This window comes from Solanum dulcamara, chromosome 4 (genome assembly GCF_947179165.1).
Source record: "Solanum dulcamara chromosome 4, daSolDulc1.2, whole genome shotgun sequence".
Taxonomy (NCBI): domain Eukaryota; kingdom Viridiplantae; phylum Streptophyta; class Magnoliopsida; order Solanales; family Solanaceae; genus Solanum; species Solanum dulcamara.
The window spans coordinates 80,246,028-80,264,220 of record NC_077240.1 but is presented as its reverse complement, the minus strand read 5'-3'; the positions used below and the strand labels follow the sequence as shown (position 1 = coordinate 80,264,220).

General features: G+C 36.7%; 3 protein-coding genes across 3 annotated transcripts; all 3 read left to right on the top strand.

The window, feature by feature from the left end:
• Positions 1-1,078: 1,078 nt before the first annotated feature.
• Positions 1,079-4,514, top strand: LOC129887835 (constitutive photomorphogenesis protein 10-like). Its single transcript, XM_055963066.1, has 4 exons — positions 1,079-1,389; positions 2,779-2,852; positions 3,750-3,897; positions 4,270-4,514. Exons 1-4 carry the CDS (start codon positions 1,089-1,091, stop codon positions 4,365-4,367), a joined length of 621 nt encoding a protein of 206 aa, XP_055819041.1. The 5' UTR covers positions 1,079-1,088; the 3' UTR covers positions 4,368-4,514.
• A 127-nt stretch (positions 4,515-4,641) lies between these two features.
• Positions 4,642-7,044, top strand: LOC129887834 (extensin-2-like). Its single transcript, XM_055963065.1, has one exon. It carries the CDS (start codon positions 5,462-5,464, stop codon positions 6,731-6,733), a length of 1,272 nt encoding a protein of 423 aa, XP_055819040.1. The 5' UTR covers positions 4,642-5,461; the 3' UTR covers positions 6,734-7,044.
• Positions 7,045-8,932: 1,888 nt separating this feature from the next.
• On the top strand, positions 8,933-10,192 carry LOC129885184 (extensin-2-like). The gene has a single exon (XM_055959381.1). The coding sequence runs from the start codon at positions 8,991-8,993 to the stop codon at positions 10,116-10,118; it is 1,128 nt and encodes a 375-aa protein (XP_055815356.1). The 5' UTR covers positions 8,933-8,990; the 3' UTR covers positions 10,119-10,192.
• Positions 10,193-18,193: the final 8,001 nt, after the last annotated feature.

Genomic DNA, 18,193 nt, shown 5'->3' with positions numbered 1-18,193 from the left:
TATTTGTCTTTAAACACTCAACTAGATGATGATTGAAATCCATTTTTTGCATATTTTTACTACTTGGTGAAAAACCTCCTTACAATGACCCCCACCCCCAGCTTTAACCGTGACCTTTTCTCCTACTAGTACTAGTACACATAATTTTGTCTATCAATGCTTAGACAGACGAGAAGAAATCACTTTCCATCAATGCTCAGACATATGAGGTTATTTTTCATCGATGTTCAAACATACAAGAAAAAATCACGTTTTTATGAAAGTTTAGACATACGAGTAAAAATAACTTTCCATTAAAGCTTATACAAATGCTATGAGGAAAAATTACTTTCCATCAAAGCTTCAACAAATTGGGAAGACATCACTTCTTTTTATTAAAGCTTAGACGTATAAGAAAAAAATATTTTTCATCAAAGCTTAAACAAACACGAAGAAATACTTTCTATCAAAGATGAGATATACCAGAAAAAATTAATTAATCAAGATAGAATTTATTTGTAAAGTTGTGGACTATTTTTTTTCAATGTTCTTTAATCTTTATTGTTAAAGATGAAGACATGTTTGGATCACAAAATTTGCCAAGTCCTTTTGGATGAAGTTATTCTAAAGGGATAGAAGTTGATATTCTTTTTCAAAGATCATTATCCTTGAGTGAAAAAGGCAAAAGAATAAAAAATTTAGAACAAAAATAGAAGCTTACAAGCATAATTTTAATCATCTTATTTTTTTCTTTATATATAAACCCACACTTTTAAAAAGGTAATTTTATCATATTCCACTTTTTTTTAATTATAAAATCACTTAAAATTTAAGGATTTTTGATACATCACTCAATGTCCCGATACATCACATCTCGATTTCGAATACATCACTCAACATTCCGATTTTGGATAATATAATGAATTCAAAGTAACAAATCGTTAAGTTTAACTTCATATAATATTTAAATTCTGAATTCGCATGCGTCAATAAAACAGACTCTAAGGCTTTTAATTATTTTTTTTGAAAAAAAAGTTGGAGAAAAATGTGATTTTACCAAAAAAATAAAAAAATAAAGAAGAAAGAATTAAACTCCAAAACGACGTCGTATGAGAGCAAGCAGAATCAGGAAAAGCCTTTCCACTTGGGATAAGCTGAAAGATTATCTTTCTAGCAGGGAAAACAAAATGTACAGCGGAGCTCCGTCCGGCGGAATAGGAATTAGCGGCGGCGTCGGAAGAGGAAGAGGAGGAGGAAGAACATGGCCTTCGACGACGTCAGTATCGTCATCAGGGAAGAGAATACAGAAGGAAATGACAGAATTAAGTATGGAACCACCACCAGATTGTGCAGCTGGACCTAAAGGAGATAATCTTTACCATTGGGTTGCTACACTCTTTGGTCCACATGGTAATTTCTCTTTGATTAGCTATAAAGATTTAATCTTTAGAATTTTTTCGTGATTTTCATATCTAAACTAATAGTTGATTTACTTTTCTATCTGAACTATCTGACATAAAAAAAAGTGATATTTGAATAAAAAAGTGTACTACATCTGTCTCGATTTGTGTGATTGCGTTTGACTAGACTTGTGCTCTAAAACAAATAAGTAATAGATATTTGTGCGACTATAACCAATTTTACCTTTCAAATATGTATTACATATCAATGTTGTCAAAGGCATGCTTAAGCCTTTAAGTAAGGCTCAAAACATGTTGAGAGCTTGCTTAATGTGTGCTTCATTGTCGCATCAAGACTCTAAGACATACTTTTCTTTGCCAATGAGCGTTTTCGTAGAGGCGACACCAAACAATGAATATTTCACTTTATTGCTATTGTTAATTCAATTTCTTTGTCCATGTATTTACTATTCATGCTTTTAATTATTAGTTTTGGACTAAACATATGTATTTGTGTTTATTCTCCATTAGCGTCGTTTTTCATTAAAGCTCGCACTTTATTTGCTTTTTCCCAACAAACCTTAGAGCTTTTTTGCCTTTTTGCTTTTGATGACTATGACATATTCAAATTCGTCTGAACGAGAGGAGAAAACGGTAAAATAGATATTTTGAAGTTAAATTTTTATTAAATATAAAAAAGTGCCATTCATTTTTAGACTGACTAAAAAAGAAAGAGTCACATAAATTGGGATTGGCGAGTAGTATTTGAAGTTGAGTAGCGAAAAGATATTTGTAAATTGATGTTTTGTCTGAATATGAATTTAAGTGTTAGCTTGAAGGAGCCATTTGAAGAAGTCGTTCTGCTTGATCAGTCAATCCTTTGTCAAATGAACAAAGAGAAAAATAGGACATCAATTCATTATGCATGAGTAATATTTAGGATAAGGATTTAAGTTATAAAGCAAGAATAACATACACACCGTAATCCCACATGTGGGGTCTAGGACGGGTAGAGTGTATGCAAACCTTAACCCTATCTCGTGGAAGTAGAGAGGTTGTTTCCGGAAGATCCAAGGATTTAAATTATATACACTTAAAAAGAAATTTTACACTTTCAATGCAATTTAACTGGCTACAGCAAATTATTACTTTATTTTTCATGTTACCATATTGATCTTGATGGAAGAGTAGCCTCCTGCAATATGTTAAACTAATTTGAGGGTGTAAAAAATTTCTCAATGCACAAAACTTGAACTTGGTTTAAATGAGTTGTCGTATTTTAAATTTGATTGTATCCTTCTGCTTGATTTTCCGATAATTAGATGGATAAATTTATTGCTTTCAATTTACTGAAGAGTCCCTGTTGCTTCTCTAACTGAAGTCTTGCTGTTTCTTGTAGGAACACCTTATGAGGGTGGAATATTTTTTCTTGACATAACCTTTCCTTCTGATTATCCATTTAAACCTCCAAAGGTATGTTGAAGGTTACACACAAAATCTACTATGCATCTAGTGTTGTATTTTTCCCGATCCAGGCATCTGCTTTTGTATTTATCTGAACAGCCAACTTCCTATATTCTCCATCAGTTATACCATTTCTTCTGATATAAATTTTAAAATTAGGCTGAAGCGCAAAGATCCTTGTTCACCGTCTTCTGATAAAATGTTTGCGAAGTTCTTTCTGCTGAATAGAACTAAGATAAGAAATGGTAATTGCTATGAACTAGTTTCTTCCCTTACTTATGAAAACTGTCACTCGTGCTCTTTTATTTTTAGGTCATGTGTAAATGCACGGTCATTGTGGGAACTTGTCATTCTTGAAGTTTATGAGTTCTAGATTCTAGCCTTTTTGAGTTATTGGATTCTAAATTAATAATTTGTGCACATTAAATGCGATTTTTGAAGGCAACTATAGGGTTTGGATCAAAGTTACTGGGTTCTGTTGAACTCTTACATTCTACTTTAAGTTCGTTTTCCATTACTAATGGGAAAAATAAAGCACGTCATTCCCAAATCTCGTATTTCTTACACCTTTTTGTTGATTAAAAGAAGAAGAATACTTTGCTCCTTCCTGAACTTTGTTTTGGTGTACAGTAAATGAGTAAACAATTCCGTAAGATCTGGTATCTGTGTAGTTACTTTCACCTTTATACAGTACCATGCTTCCGAACAACAGTCTTTATTGTATCAAACTAAGAAAATAAAAGCATGGCTTCCTTTTGTTTGAAATATTTCCACCACCAAATTCAGCCGATAAACAAGAATCATCTTCACAGACTGAGTAATGGTTCATGTTTGTCGGCTGAATTTGGTGGTGGGAATTAACTTCTACTTCCCTTTTCTTTTCGTTCTGACCTCAGGCTTTTGCAGGTTGTATTCAAAACTCGCATATATCATTGTAATGTAGATCCTTCCGGCAATGTTAGCTTGGACATCCTAACAGAGAACTGGAGTCCAGCGTTAACAATCTCAAAGGTGCTACTTGCTCTGAGATCAATGTTCACTAATCCTGAAACCTGTAAGTACATCTTCTATCTACCGTCCTATGTCCTCTCTCTAAAGGAGTGAAACAAACTGTAAATATACGGCACTTGGGCCTAACTCAACCCAAAAGCTAGCTCCGGGGTGAAGATTTTTCCCAACTCCGTATAAGCAAACCACCAGTTCATTTACGATAAATATTAATTTTATAAAGAGAGGAAAACATATAAACATAAGAAGAGTCTTCATATATTGCTTGGTGAAGACATTTATAAATTTATGTTGGATACCGTCCTCCTATTTGGTTTGCATGGGTTAACAGTAAAACGAATAGTTGAAAATAATAAATGGAGTACAGAATGTACAGAAACTACCTTTCTTCTGTATCTTATAGTTCCGCTTCTTGCAGATAAGCCGGTTGTTCCTGGTATTGCACACTTATACTTGGGAGATAAAGCCAAACATGATGAAATAGCTGCACAGTGGACACTGAGATTTGCAAGGTGAAAGAAGAACGTGATGTGGAACTTTTTTAACAAGTTCAGGTCAGCCACTGCTTAGTTTGAAGTTTAACAAACAAAGAAGAACTGTTGTAAACGATATTTAAACTTACAACCTGTATATAATTCATATAAATAAATTCGACTTCTGTTAGCTACTTTTCAAAATTTCACATTTAGACCAGTTGCTTTATTTGTTTGTTGAATTGTTCTTTTCTTCATTTACAAGTCCTTGAGGCTGAACCAATAAAAGCAGAATGAAACTGGAGGACAGGTTTTACCCTAAAATTCGATTAATCTTGCATCATGTGAAGTTTTTTTTTTCTTTTTCGGATCTCTTATTGAAAGCAAGTAGAACTAATCCGAGTCATTACAAAGAGGCAATGTTGCTTGGACTCTTTGGAAATGCCGACAGGAGCATGTCAGTAGTGCATTTTTTAAGGATACGACATGGGTGCGATAACATTTTTGGAGAGTTCAAGCAACGTAGCAAAGAGGAACTAAACGCAATGTTTGACTCCAACTTAAGTTACTGTGAACTTGATTATAAACACCGGGGTAGGGGGTGCGTCAAAGAGCATGACGTTATGCCCGTTAGTTGTAGTTGCATCACAGTTCCTCCCAAAGCTTGCTAAGGGTATCCGGCACAACATTGTATGGCGAAGTTCCGGTAGGCCCATTGCTTCCAGGTTGAACCTGCAATCAAATCCTTACATTGTATGTTGTGTATTTCCTGTTTTTTTCTTGAACTCCATGTTTAATATTTAATGTTATGGTGTAGATAGAGGAAGAAAGAGAATTTCCCACCCTTTTTTCTGGTTATATTTTAAGAAAAAGTCAACCTTATACTTTGGTAGTAGGATGCCATAACTTAGGGGTATCATGCCTTTTTATTGGGTAAACATGAAGGCATTATGCAAAGACAAGTCTTAGTACTGACAGGTCTTTATTTGGACTTTGCTATCATCTTAGTGGCTAACCATGAAGCAAATACAAAAATATTAAGAAGGATGTCACAATTGCAGTATAAAACCCAGAGATCCTTTCTCAACTATGCAACACAAGTCTTAGTTCTATCCTTTTTTTCCTCCAAAACTCAAAATGAGAAGCTCTTGGAATTTGGGGCAATGGCCTCTACTTGCATTTGCTTTGGCAATTTGTTTTGTAGCTAGCACTGTTGTTGCTGATTACTCTTATGGCTATACTTCTCCCTCACCTTCTTACAACTCTAAGAAGTACTACAAATCACCATCGCCATCCAATTATCATGTACCCAGTCCATACTACAAGAAACCGGAGAAACATGCTGAACATTCTCCATCACACTATTACAAGTCACCGGTGCCTTCCAAGCATGACTATTACAAATCACCTTCTCCTTCAAAGCACTACTACAAATCGCCAGTAGCAGTGAAGTATTACAAATCACCGGCCCCATCAAAGCACTATTACTACAAATCACCATCCCCTGCAAAGTACTACAAATCTCCATCACCTGCAAAATACTACAAGTCGCCTGCTCCATCAAAGCACTATTACTACAAGTCACCATCCCCTGCAAAGTACTACAAGTCTCCATCGCCTGCAAAATACTACAAGTCGCCTGCTCCATCAAAGCACTATTACTACAAATCACCATCCCCTGCAAAGTACTACAAATCTCCATCGCCTACAAAATACTACAAGTCACCTGCTCCATCAAAGAACTATTACTACAAGTCACCATCCCCATCAAAATATTACAAATCACCCACTCCTTCTAAATACTATAAATCGCCGCCACCACCAAAATATTACAAGTCACCCGTTTACTACAAGTCTCCTCCACCACCACCAACTTATTATGAGAAATCACCTTCTTACTACAAGTCCCCTCCCCCTCCACCATACTACAAAGAATCTACCGCTTCTTATAAATCTCCTCCACCTCCCCCATACTACAAAGAATCTACCCCTTCTTATAAATCCCCTCCTCCTCCACCATACTACAAAGAATCTACGCCTTCTTATAAATCCCCTCCTCCACCATACTACAAAGAATCTACCCCTTCTTATAAATCACCTCCACCTCCCCCATACTACAAAGAATCTACCCCTTCTTATAAATCCCCTCCCCCATACTACAAAGAATCTACGCCTTCCTATATATCTCCTCCCCCTCCACCATACTACAAAGAATCTACCCCTTCCTATAAATCCCCTCCCCCTCCACCATACTACAAAGAATCTACCGCTTCTTATAAATCTCCTCCACCTCCCCCATACTACAAAGAATCTACACCTTCGTATAAATCTCCTCCACCTCCACCAAAATACTACGAGAAATCACCTGCAGCCTATGCTTCACCTCCACCCCCACCAACATACTATTAATAGTTACTAATTCTATCATTTCCACCATTTCCATGAATTCTAACTTCTACTTCCAGTATCTCTATTTCCTCAGCCAAAATTTTATGTATGCTTCAAGAAGGTTTTGCTTGTTTTGTGTGTTCCTTTCTTTTAATAATTTGTAATATGCATTGTTTGAGATCCTCAAGATCTCCCTCAGTTTGGTTCATTTGTATCAAGATTCTTTTTGGTGTAATCTCTTGAGAGTTCCACTTTATGTAATACTATTTTCTTCTTTATCAAATACTGTTTGCTCTTATTGGTTGAGTTCTTTCAATGTTCAATAAGCATTCACCTTCTGGACATCAATGCTAAACTCTTATATGAAGAGAAACTACTTCTGAGTTCTGAGTATAGTCTGGTAACTGTACTCATTAACTTTTGAGAAAGTAAAATTATATAAAAATAAACAGAATAAGAAAGAAAAAAAAGGCATTTGAAAGGCAACATAGAGAAGCCAAGGTTTATCGACATTTTTCTCTACAAAGGCTATTCTATTCACTATTGATCTTTTTTTTGTGTGAAGATGAAACCAAGTTTCAGATTTGTCAGAAAATTATTCTCTGTCTTGTAGGTTAAATTAAAATCATATGTGCAACTCCAACACTATGGCTTCCATTAAGTTACTAATAAATTATCAAACAATTCACAACACCATGATTCATCAGAAAAAGAGTAATCTTCTTATATAGTTATTCTTAAAGGAAAATACAGATATACTTAAATAGGAAAACAGATTTTGCTACAAGCCCGAATTCTTCACTATATCAATAGGAGAACTGGAACACGATTATAACTTTAAGATCCTAATTGTAATACTCAAACTACTGAATTACAATGGAAATATTAAAATAACAAGTAACTAAAGATAGAGACAAGAATGGAGATGAGAAGCTTAGACTTTAGAATTGGGATGAGAGTTACAGAAATGACTTTGTTCATAATTTACAATAACCTTTGATTGTGATGCCCTTTTCTATTTAACAACCATCAACGATACCCTTAACCTGGGTCCCAAATTATCCTTTGTGAAGGCCTGGCCCTATGCTTTTACTTGGCCCAATATCTATTGTGTGATATCCTTGTTGGTATTACTATTGGGCTGGAACTATCACTATTGGGCTGGGGCTGACTCATAACAGATTTGACGAGGAAAATATAGAGTCTTGAAGCTTGGGAAAAAAATTAAAACATCAAGATTTTTCAAATAGTTCTGTGAAACCTCACTGTCGTTAGCGTTCTTAACGAAGAATATGTGACATTTGACTCTAATTTTCTTAGTTGCAATTTTCTCAACCTTTGTTTTGTGATAAATAAAGCACGGCTTTGAGGAGTGAAGGTTTTGATAAAAGATTTTTTTGGGGTTCATAAGACTAATTACATAAGATTGCAAATGAACTATTGGGATGAGCTCGTGCGTTGGCCTTGGGGGCATCTCAGGTGTACATGTGGATACTTGAGCAGGGCCAGAGCTAGTAAGGGTCCGGAGGTTCATTTGATTCGTTTGTTTTCTTCTTCCTAACTCCATGTAGCACCACTATCCAATGAAGAAAATCGGGAGTTCAGAAAGGATCTGATCGTAGATAGAGACTTCAACCTGTGCGGGGGTAGGGGCGGATGTTTTTATATTTTGAACCCCTTAATGAAAATTCTGATTCTTCCATTGTACTTGAGGTGTGAGTCTCACGAGACAATTACCTCTATGTCTGTCCCAAAGTACCTCATCTCTAGACGAGTCTCAAGTTTGCCTTTCATACGTGGTCCTCGCCCCTCGGATGAATATATTATATAATGTGTAATCTGGTATGTTTATCTACTGCTCAATAGTAAAGCCAACTTATAGATTCTTGTTCTGGAAAAAGAAGAAAGAACTGCCCCATTCCCCTTTTCAAATTGTCATTCTTTTACTTTGCCATTGGGATGGCAGTTGTGGCATTCCTCTTCTTCTCTTCTTTTTTTTTTCTTTTAAAAAAAAATTCTTTTCATTTTTCATTTTTTGTTCCTAAATTATTTGTTCATCATGAGAATTCTTTTTCTTAAAGAAAGAAGTCATGGATAAATGCTTCCCACTAAGTACTAACCTAGTCTTTATTTTGACTTTGCTATCATCTTAGTGGCTAACCATGAAGCCATTACATTTATTTTCATGTAGGATGTCACTTTGCTACTATAAAAACCGGAGATCCCTACTCAACTATACAACACAAGTTTTAGTTTCATCCTTCTCTTCACAATAAAAATGAGAAGCTTTGGTTATTTGCTTGTTGCTACTTTAGCAATTTGCTTTGTAGCCAGCACTGTTGTTGCTGATTACTCTTATGGCTATACTTCTCCCTCACCTTCTTACAACTCTAAGAAGTACTACAAATCACCATCGCCATCCAATTATCATGTACCCAGTCCATACTACAAGAAATCGGAGAAACATGCTGAACATTCTCCATCACACTATTACAAGTCACCGGTGCCTTCCAAGCACGACTATTACAAGTCCCCTACTCCTTCAAAGCATTACTACAAATCACCAGTAGCAGTGAAGTATTACAAATCACCAGCTCCTTCAAAGAAGTACTACAAGTCGCCAGGTCCTTCAAAGAAGTACTACAAGGCCCCTGCACCTTCAAAGAAGTACTACAAGTCACCCGCCCCTTCAAAGAACTATTACAAGTCGCCTGCCCCTTCAAAGCATTACTATAAGTCACCATCACCTACAAAGTACTACAAATCTCCATCACCAGCAAAATACTACAAGTCGCCTGCTCCATCGACGCACTATTACTATAAGTCACCATCTCCAACAAAATATTACAAATCACCCACTCCTTCTAAATACTATAAATCACCATCACCACCAAAATACTATAAGTCACCAGTTTATTACAAGTCTCCACCACCACCACCAGCTTATTATGAGAAATCTCCTTCTTACTACACGTCCCCTCCTCCTCCCCCATACTACAAAGAATCTACTCCTTCCTACAAATCCCCTCCCCCTCCACCATACTACAAAGAATCTACCCCTTCCTATAAATCCCCACCCCCTCCCCCATACTACAAAGAATCTACGCCTTCCTACAAATCCCCTCCCCCTCCACCATACTACAAAGAATCAACCCCTTCCTATAAATCCCCTCCCCCTCCACCATACTACAAAGAATCTACGCCTTCCTATAAATCTCCTCCACCTCCACCAAAGTACTATGAACAATCGCCTACAATCTATAACTCACCACCTCCACCACCACCAACCTATTACAAGCAAACTCCAACCTATGCCTCACCTCCACCACCTCAAAAGTACGAGCAATCTATCATCTATGCTTCACCTCCACCCCCACCAGCATCCCCCCCACCGACGTACTACTAAACATTCAATAACTCTATCATTTCCATGACTTTTACATCCTATTTTGATTCCATTTCCTCTTCCAAATTTAATGTATGCTTGTCGAAATGATCGACTATGCTTATTGTATGTTCGATATTGTTTTGTTCTAATTATTTTGTACTATGTATTACTTGAGAATTAAGTATGTTTTCCTCATTGTATCAAGATTAATAGTTTGTTACTTATCTTCTCTTCTTTCGTGTAATATTGTATCCAAATTGTTAATTGAATTGAGGTGGCATCGTCTCTACAGAATTTCTTCCATATATTAGTTTGTAACCAAATTACTATTTTTTTAGAAATTCACAAATAATATAAAATAAAAATAAATACATTAGATCGTAAAATTTTAAAATAAAGTAAAACATGAAAAAGGTAGCATAAGTTCTAAAATTTTAATATAACTATGATGTGTACAATCAACTTTATATATTATCCTGATATACAAATTAACCACAAAGTCTTTAACAATCCAAAGATAAGAAGGAAAAAAAATCTTGGAAACAAAATGTCATGTGTACCTCTAGAGAAATAAATGAATCAAGAATAATTTTTTTAATATTATTATTTGAATCTCTTTTTAATTAAACGAGTCGTATCTGGACCAACTTGTGTGTATCACAACTATTTCACCACGTAATACAAGTTCCAAGTAACTTTTTTGCCTTTTTGCTTTTGATGACTATGACATATTCAAATTCGTTTGAACAAGAGGAGAAAATGGTAAAATAGATATTTTGAAGTTAAATTGTTATTAAATATAAAAAAAGTGTCATTCACTTTTAGACTGACTAAAAGAAAGAGTCACATAAGTTGAGATTGGCGAATAGTGAAAAGATATTTGTAAATTGAAGTTTTGTCTGAATATGAATTTAAGTGTTAGTTTGAAGGAGCCATTTGAAGAAGTCGTTCTGTTTGATCAGTCAATCCTTTGTCAAATGATCAAAGAGAAAAATAGGACGTCAATTCATTATGCATGAGTAATATTTAGGATAAGGATTTAAGTTATAAAGCAAGAATAACATACACACGGTATGTCACAATCCAAAATGGGTCATGAGTGACACCCACACTTAACCTCCTAAGCGGGAGAACCAACAATACCAACCCCAACTTATAAAATATGACAATAACGCGGAAGTTCAATTTATGAGGGTAAGCAATAATAAAACCACTAGGGTCTGTTAGATACGTTTTCCCAAAACCTGAAGTCATCACTTCAAGGACATCTAATTCTAAAACACTAAGTCTGAAAATATTAAACACTAGAATAAATAAATAACTTAATGTGTTCGAAAACTAAGGACATCATGCCATGCCTGAGAGAATCCAACACGAGCTAGAAGGAATAGCTCACCCTGGAACCTGATGTGCTGGACACTAGCTAGAGCTAAGGTTGAGTCGAAGTCGATGGAATACTCGTTGCACTCCACAAAATAAAATAAAGAACAATACAAGTAGGGGTCAGTACTGGACAACATGTACTGAGTAGGTATCATCGGCCGACTCAAAATAGAAATCAATATGCATAAAGTAATAGCGGGAAATCAACCATATCACTTAAAAGGTGGCAACCAACAATATCAAATCATTTTAATTTGTTTTTCTTTAATATTACCGTGACGGAATATGACACCCGATTTAAATATATCGTATCGGAATGTGACATCCGATCCAAATATATCGTGTCGAAACGTGGCACCCGATCCCAATATACCATGTCGAAATATGACACCCGATCCAAATATAATTAATTTATTATTTTTTATTATCATATTTCAATTCATTAACAATATTTCATTAAGCTTTCTTTATTCAAGGCATCACCTTTGATAGGGCAATTTTAAGATTATGGATTTCACGATCATGAAATTTTAGACCAATCACAACAACATATCAATCATCCAAACCACAACAATAAAATGCATAGTAAACTTCAAACATTACTCAATGACTATCAATCACTATTAAGAGTCTATCTATGATATAGAATAAATCATACCCTACCTCAACCGAAGAATTGAAGTTAAGCAAGCTAATCCACCAATGTCTTTCCTTTCTTCGATACCTCCGACCATTTCCAATCTATCAAATATATAATATTCATAAGTAAACGAGTCCGTAGACACCCATATTACTATATGTTTAGCCTAGACCCAAAAACTCTCACAACTCTTTAATCAATTTCTTAAATCCCAAGCTTAGAGTTAAGTCTTAATTTCTACAAATAACATAATTCTAATAATTTTGATATAATACAATACACCTAGTATTTAATTAATTATCTCAATATATTAAAACTTGGAATATGATAATTATAGAAAGAAAACTGAAATCAAAAGCAAGTTACAAACCAGTACTTAGGCACGAACAAATTTTCACTCACGAAATTCTTTCAGGCAGAATGTATTAGTGCATCTATACTATAAATATAACATCCTCCAATGATTGAATATCATCACTAACCATAATTACCCATTTTAACCATGAGTGCTTATCAGTAACCAATAGAACAATACCTATCCACTAATCTAAAAACCAATATTGCACCGCTCACAACCCATTCCTTATTCCATTTCATTAAATATTAATATACTAAGTTACAATTTTATACGAGAAAGATCATATGTCAATGATACCTGAAGTAGCGTATTCTTTTTGTCGGCGCCGAGTAGGTTAGTTTCTCTATTTGCTTTTCCTCTCGCCAGGTAGAGAAAGTAAACAAATTATTTTGTACCCTAATTATTGTATATGGCTAATTATGGAATAAGTGGTATAGATTATTACATAAATTATAAATTTAGTCCACCAACTAAATTTATTATTTAAAATCACCCATGAACTAAGTAGCGTATTCTTTTTATCGGCGCCGAGTAGGTTAGTTTCTCTGTTTACTTTTTCTCTCGCCAGGTAGAGAAAGTAAACAAATTATTTTCTACCCTAATTATTGTATATGACTAATTATGAAAGTGTGGGAAAGAGTGGTAGAGATGAGGGTGAGGAGAGGCGTGTCTATTTCAGAGAACCAGTTCGGATTTATGCCGGGACGCTAAACTACAGAAGCCATCCACCTTATGAGGAGACTAATGGAGCAATATAGGGAGAGGAAGAGAGACTTGCATATGGTGTTCATCGACTTTGAAAAGGCTTACGATAAAGTCCCACGAGAGATACTATGGAGATGTTTGGAGGCTAAAGGTGTACTTATAGCGTACATAAGGGTGATCAAGGACATGTACGAGGGTGCCAAAACCAGGGTAAGGACAGTAGGAGGGGACTCAGAACACTTCCCAGTTATGATGGGGTTGCATCAAGGATCAGCTCTTAGCCCGTTCCTATTTGCCTTGGTGATGGATGGATTGACGCGACAAATTCAAGGTGAGGTGCCATGGTGTATGCTTTTTGCGGACGACATAGTCCTCATCGATGAGACTCGTAGCGGAGTTAACGCTAAACTGGAAGATTGGAGACGCACCTTGGAGTCTAAGGGGTTTAAGCTGAGTAGGACCAAGACAGAGTACCTAGAATGCAAGTTCAGTGAGACACCTCAAGAGGTTGGCGCGAAAGTTAGGCTCGGGGACCAAGCCATCCAAAAGAGAAGTAGTTTTAAGTACCTTGGTTCTATCATGTAAGACAGCGGAGAGATCGATGAGGATGTCACACACCGTATTGGGGCAGGATTGATGAAATGGAGGCTTGCCTCCGGTGTGTTATGTGACAAGAAGGTGCCACCACAACTTAAGGGCAAGTTCTACAAAGTGGTCGTTAGACCAGCTATGTTATATGGGGCGGAGTGTTGGCCAGTTAAGGTCTCCCACGTGCAAAAGATGAAGGTTGCCGAGATGAGAATGTTGAGATGGATGTGTGGGCATACTAGGAGTGACAGGATTAGAAATGAGGCTATTCGAGAAAAGGTAGGAGTGGCCTCGGTGGAAGACAAGATGCGGGAAACGCGACTGAGATGGTTTGGACATGTGAAGAGGAGAGTCCCAGATACACCAGTGCGGAGATGTGAGAGGCTGGCCATGGATGGTTTCAGAAGAGGTAGGGGTAGGCCGAAGAAATATTGGGGAGAGGTGATCAGACAGGACATGGCGCATTTACGACTTACCGAGGACATGACCCTAGATAGGAGGGTGTGGAGGACACACATTAGGGTAGAAGGCTAGTACATAGTGGTTTTATTCTCCCTTATTTGTAGGCGTATTAACGCACTATGATTTCTTGTACTCTGCTGTATGTTATTTATGGTATTTATGTTATTATCCAATAATAATATCTACTGTTTTTTGTGCTTTGATTATACTATTGTTTGGACCATTTTCGTCATCTACTTATTTACTCTAATATTCTTGTCTGACCTTTTTCTATGCTTTTATTGAGCCAAGGGTCTTTCGGAAACAGCCGTCCTACATTGGTAGGAGTCAGGTCTGCGTACACTCTACCCTCCCCAGACCCCACGATGTGGGATTTCACTGGGTTGTTGTTGTTGTTGTTGACTAATTATGGAATAAGTGGTATAGATTATTACATAAATTATAAATTTAGTCCACCAACTAAATTTATTATTTAAAATCACCCATCAACTAATTAACCGTAGTTAACGAAAAGTCCAAAATTCCATCTAAAATTTACGGAATGAGTCTTTTATAAAATAAAAAAAACTCTAGTACTCAAAATGACCTAATGGGTTGTCAACAGATACCAATTTACCCACCGTTCGTCCCCGAACGATCAAAAATAGAGCGATGGTAGTAAAGGGTACCTGACTCGATGAACAAATGTGGATATCTTCCACGCATATTAGCCTCAATCTCCCAACTGGACTCCTCAACAGGACAATTCCTCCACTGAACCTTCATAGACGCAATCTCCCTTGACCTCAACTTGCGGACCTCCCTATCAAGAATAGCTACAGGCTCCTACTCATAAGACAAATTCTCATAAAGCAAGACTGAATCCCACTAAATAATATAGTTTCCATCACCATGATATTTCTTTAGCATAAATACATAAAATATTGGGTGTACCCCGGACAAACCTAGAGGTAAAGCCAACTCATAGGCCACCTCTCCAACATGCTTAAGAACTTCAAACGGCCCAATATACCTCAGACTGAGCTTACCTCTCTTACCAAATCTCACCACACCCTTTATGGGTGAATCCTTTAATAACACTTGCTCTCCCTCCATAAACTCCATGTCCCTGACCTTTCAGTTAGTATACTCCTTCTGCCTGCTCTGAGCTGCTAAAAGTTTCTCCTGAATGAATTTCACCTTCTCTAATGATTCCCTCAAAAGATCAGTTCCCCAAGGTCTCATCTCAAACGCATTAAACCAACTAATAGGAGACCTACATCTCCTTCCATACAATGCCTCAAATGGAGCCATATCAATACTCGAGTGATAACTATTATTGTACGAAAACTCTACCAAGGGTAGGAACTAATCCCAATAACCACCAAAATCTATCACGCATGCACGAAGCATATCCTCCAGCACTTGAATTGTCCCCTCAGACTGCCCTTCGATCTAAGGGTAAAATACAAAACTAAGATCCAATCTAGTACCTAACTCAGCATGCAAGGTCCTCCAAAATTTAAAAGTAAATTGCATACCTCTATCTGATATGATAGAAATCGGAACTCCATGTAATCGAACAATCTCGCGAATATAGAGTTTGGCTAACTTCTCTGCATCATAAGTCACCTTGGCTGGAATAAAGTGAGTAGACTTAGTTAACCTATCAACAATCACCCATATCGAATCAAACTTACCCAATGTCTTTGAAAGACCAACCAAAAATCCATTGCAATCTTTTCCCACTTCCATTCAGGAATGGACATTCTTTGAAGTGTTCCTTCAAGCCTTTGGTGCTCATATTTTACCTGTTGACAATTTGGACAATGGGCAACAAAATCAACAATGTCACACTTTATTCTACTCCACCAATAATGATGTCTTAAATTACAATACATCTTGGTTGCACCAGGATGTATAGAGTACCTCGAACTATAAGCCTCTATAGGAATAGTCTGAATCAAATTATCAATACGGGGCACACGTATCTATCCCTTAATCCTCAAGATGCCTTTCAAATCGATCACAGACTCCTTGGCCTCTCCCTATTAGACCATATCGCGAATCCGGCTCAATTTCTCATCATAAAACTTCTTTCCTTTAATCTTGTCAAGGAAAGAAGATCTTGCCTCTACACAGGGCAAGAATTCTCCTTTCTCAGTTACTTGTAACCTCATAAAGTTATTATCTAGAGTTTGAACCTTTTTAGACAATGCATGTCTGAAAACCTGCAAATAAGCTAAACTTCCCATGCTCTCTACTTTTCTGCTCAAGGCATAAGCCACTATATTAGCTTTACTTGGGTGATAAAGAATAGTGATATCATAGTCCTTTAGCAATTCTATCCACCTCATCTGTCTCAAATTCAAGTCTCTCTGAGTGAATACATGTTGTAAACTATGATGATCTGTATATACTTCACACTTTACCCTATATAGATAATGTCTCCACTCCTTCAATGCAAATACAATCGTAGCCAACTCCAAATCATGAATGGGGTAATTACGTTCATGCACCTTCAATTGCCTTGAAGTATAGGCAATTACATTCTTTTCTTGCATTAACACTGCACCTAAACCAGAATATGATGCATCACAATAAACAATGAAATTCTTACCTTCTACTGGCAAGGCAAGAATTGGTGCAGTAGTCAAGAAGGTCTTGAGTTTCAGAAACTCTCTTAACACTCATCCGACCACATAAATGGAATATTCTTCCTGGTCAGATTGGTCAGCTGGGAAGCAATGGAAGAAAATCCCTTGACGAACTGGTGGTAGTAGCTAGCCAAACCAACAAAGCTCCTTACCTCTGAGACATTAGTGGGTCTTGCCCAACTCTTCACTACTTCAATCTTCTAGGGATCCACCATCACTCCATCCTTAGATACCATGCCCTAAGAAGGACACTGAATCAAGCCAAAACTCACACTTGGAGAATTTGGCATATAGCCTTTTCTCCCTTAATAATCCCAGAATAATCCTTAGATGCTCTTTATGTTCTTTTCTGATCTTTGAGTAGATTAATATATAATCAATAAAAATAATAACAAAGAGATCTCAATATGGCCTAAAGATTCCATTCATTAGACTCATGAAAGCAGCAGGCGCATTTGTAAGCCCAAAAGACATTACCAAGAATTCATAGTGCCCATACCTATTTCGAAAAGCAGTCTTCAGTACATCTGCTGCCCATATTTTCAACTGATGGTAACCAGACCTCAAATCAATTTTTGAGAAAATACAAGCACCCTGCAACTGATCAAATAAGTCATCAATGCGAGGAAGGGATACCTATTTTTAATAGTTACCTTGTTCAGCTGCCTGTAGTCTATGCACATATGAAGGCTACCATCCTTCTTCTTTACAAATAAAACTGGAGCACCCCAAAGAAAGGCACTCAGTCTGATAAAACCTTTACCCAATAACTCCTGAAGTTGGGCCTTCAACTCCCTCAACTCAGCGGGGCCATTCTATAAGGTGGAATGGAAATAGGGCGAGTGCTGGGCTCTAGGTCGATACAAAAATCAATATCCCTATCAGGTGGCACACTAGGTAAGTTTGCGGGAAAAACATCCATAAACTCACGCATTATCAAAATAGACTCAATCGATGGCACTTCAGAACTATCATCCCTGAGATGTCTAGGAAGGCTAAACAATCCTTACTCACTAGCCTCTTAGCATGAAGAAAAGAGATAATCTGAATTAGGGCGGGAAGATAGTCACCCTCCCACAGCAACTGATTTATCCCAGGTTTGGCTAATGTCACAGTCTTAGTATTGCAATCTAAGATAACAAAATTTATAGAGAGCCAAGTCATACCCAAAATTATATCAAAGTCAACCATTTCCAGAATAATCAAATCTACATAAGTTCTGCTCCCTACAAAAGTCACAAGGCAAGACCTATACACTTTCTCAACTAGCATAGACTTACCAACAGAGTCAAAACACGAATAAACATGTCAAGTAAGTCAC

Excerpts from the sequence above, each read along its gene's own strand:
- LOC129885184 (XM_055959381.1), top strand. The coding sequence starts at position 8,991 with ATGAGAAGCTTTGGTTATTTGCTTGTTGCTACTTTAGCAATTTGCTTT.
- LOC129887835 (XM_055963066.1), top strand. The coding sequence starts at position 1,089 with ATGAGAGCAAGCAGAATCAGGAAAAGCCTTTCCACTTGGGATAAGCTG. Across the intron at positions 2,853-3,749 it reads ATCCATTTAAACCTCCAAAG|GTTGTATTCAAAACTCGCAT; the intron begins GTATGTTGAAGG and ends AGGCTTTTGCAG. Across the intron at positions 3,898-4,269 it reads GTTCACTAATCCTGAAACCT|ATAAGCCGGTTGTTCCTGGT; the intron begins GTAAGTACATCT and ends CGCTTCTTGCAG.
- LOC129887834 (XM_055963065.1), top strand. The coding sequence starts at position 5,462 with ATGAGAAGCTCTTGGAATTTGGGGCAATGGCCTCTACTTGCATTTGCT.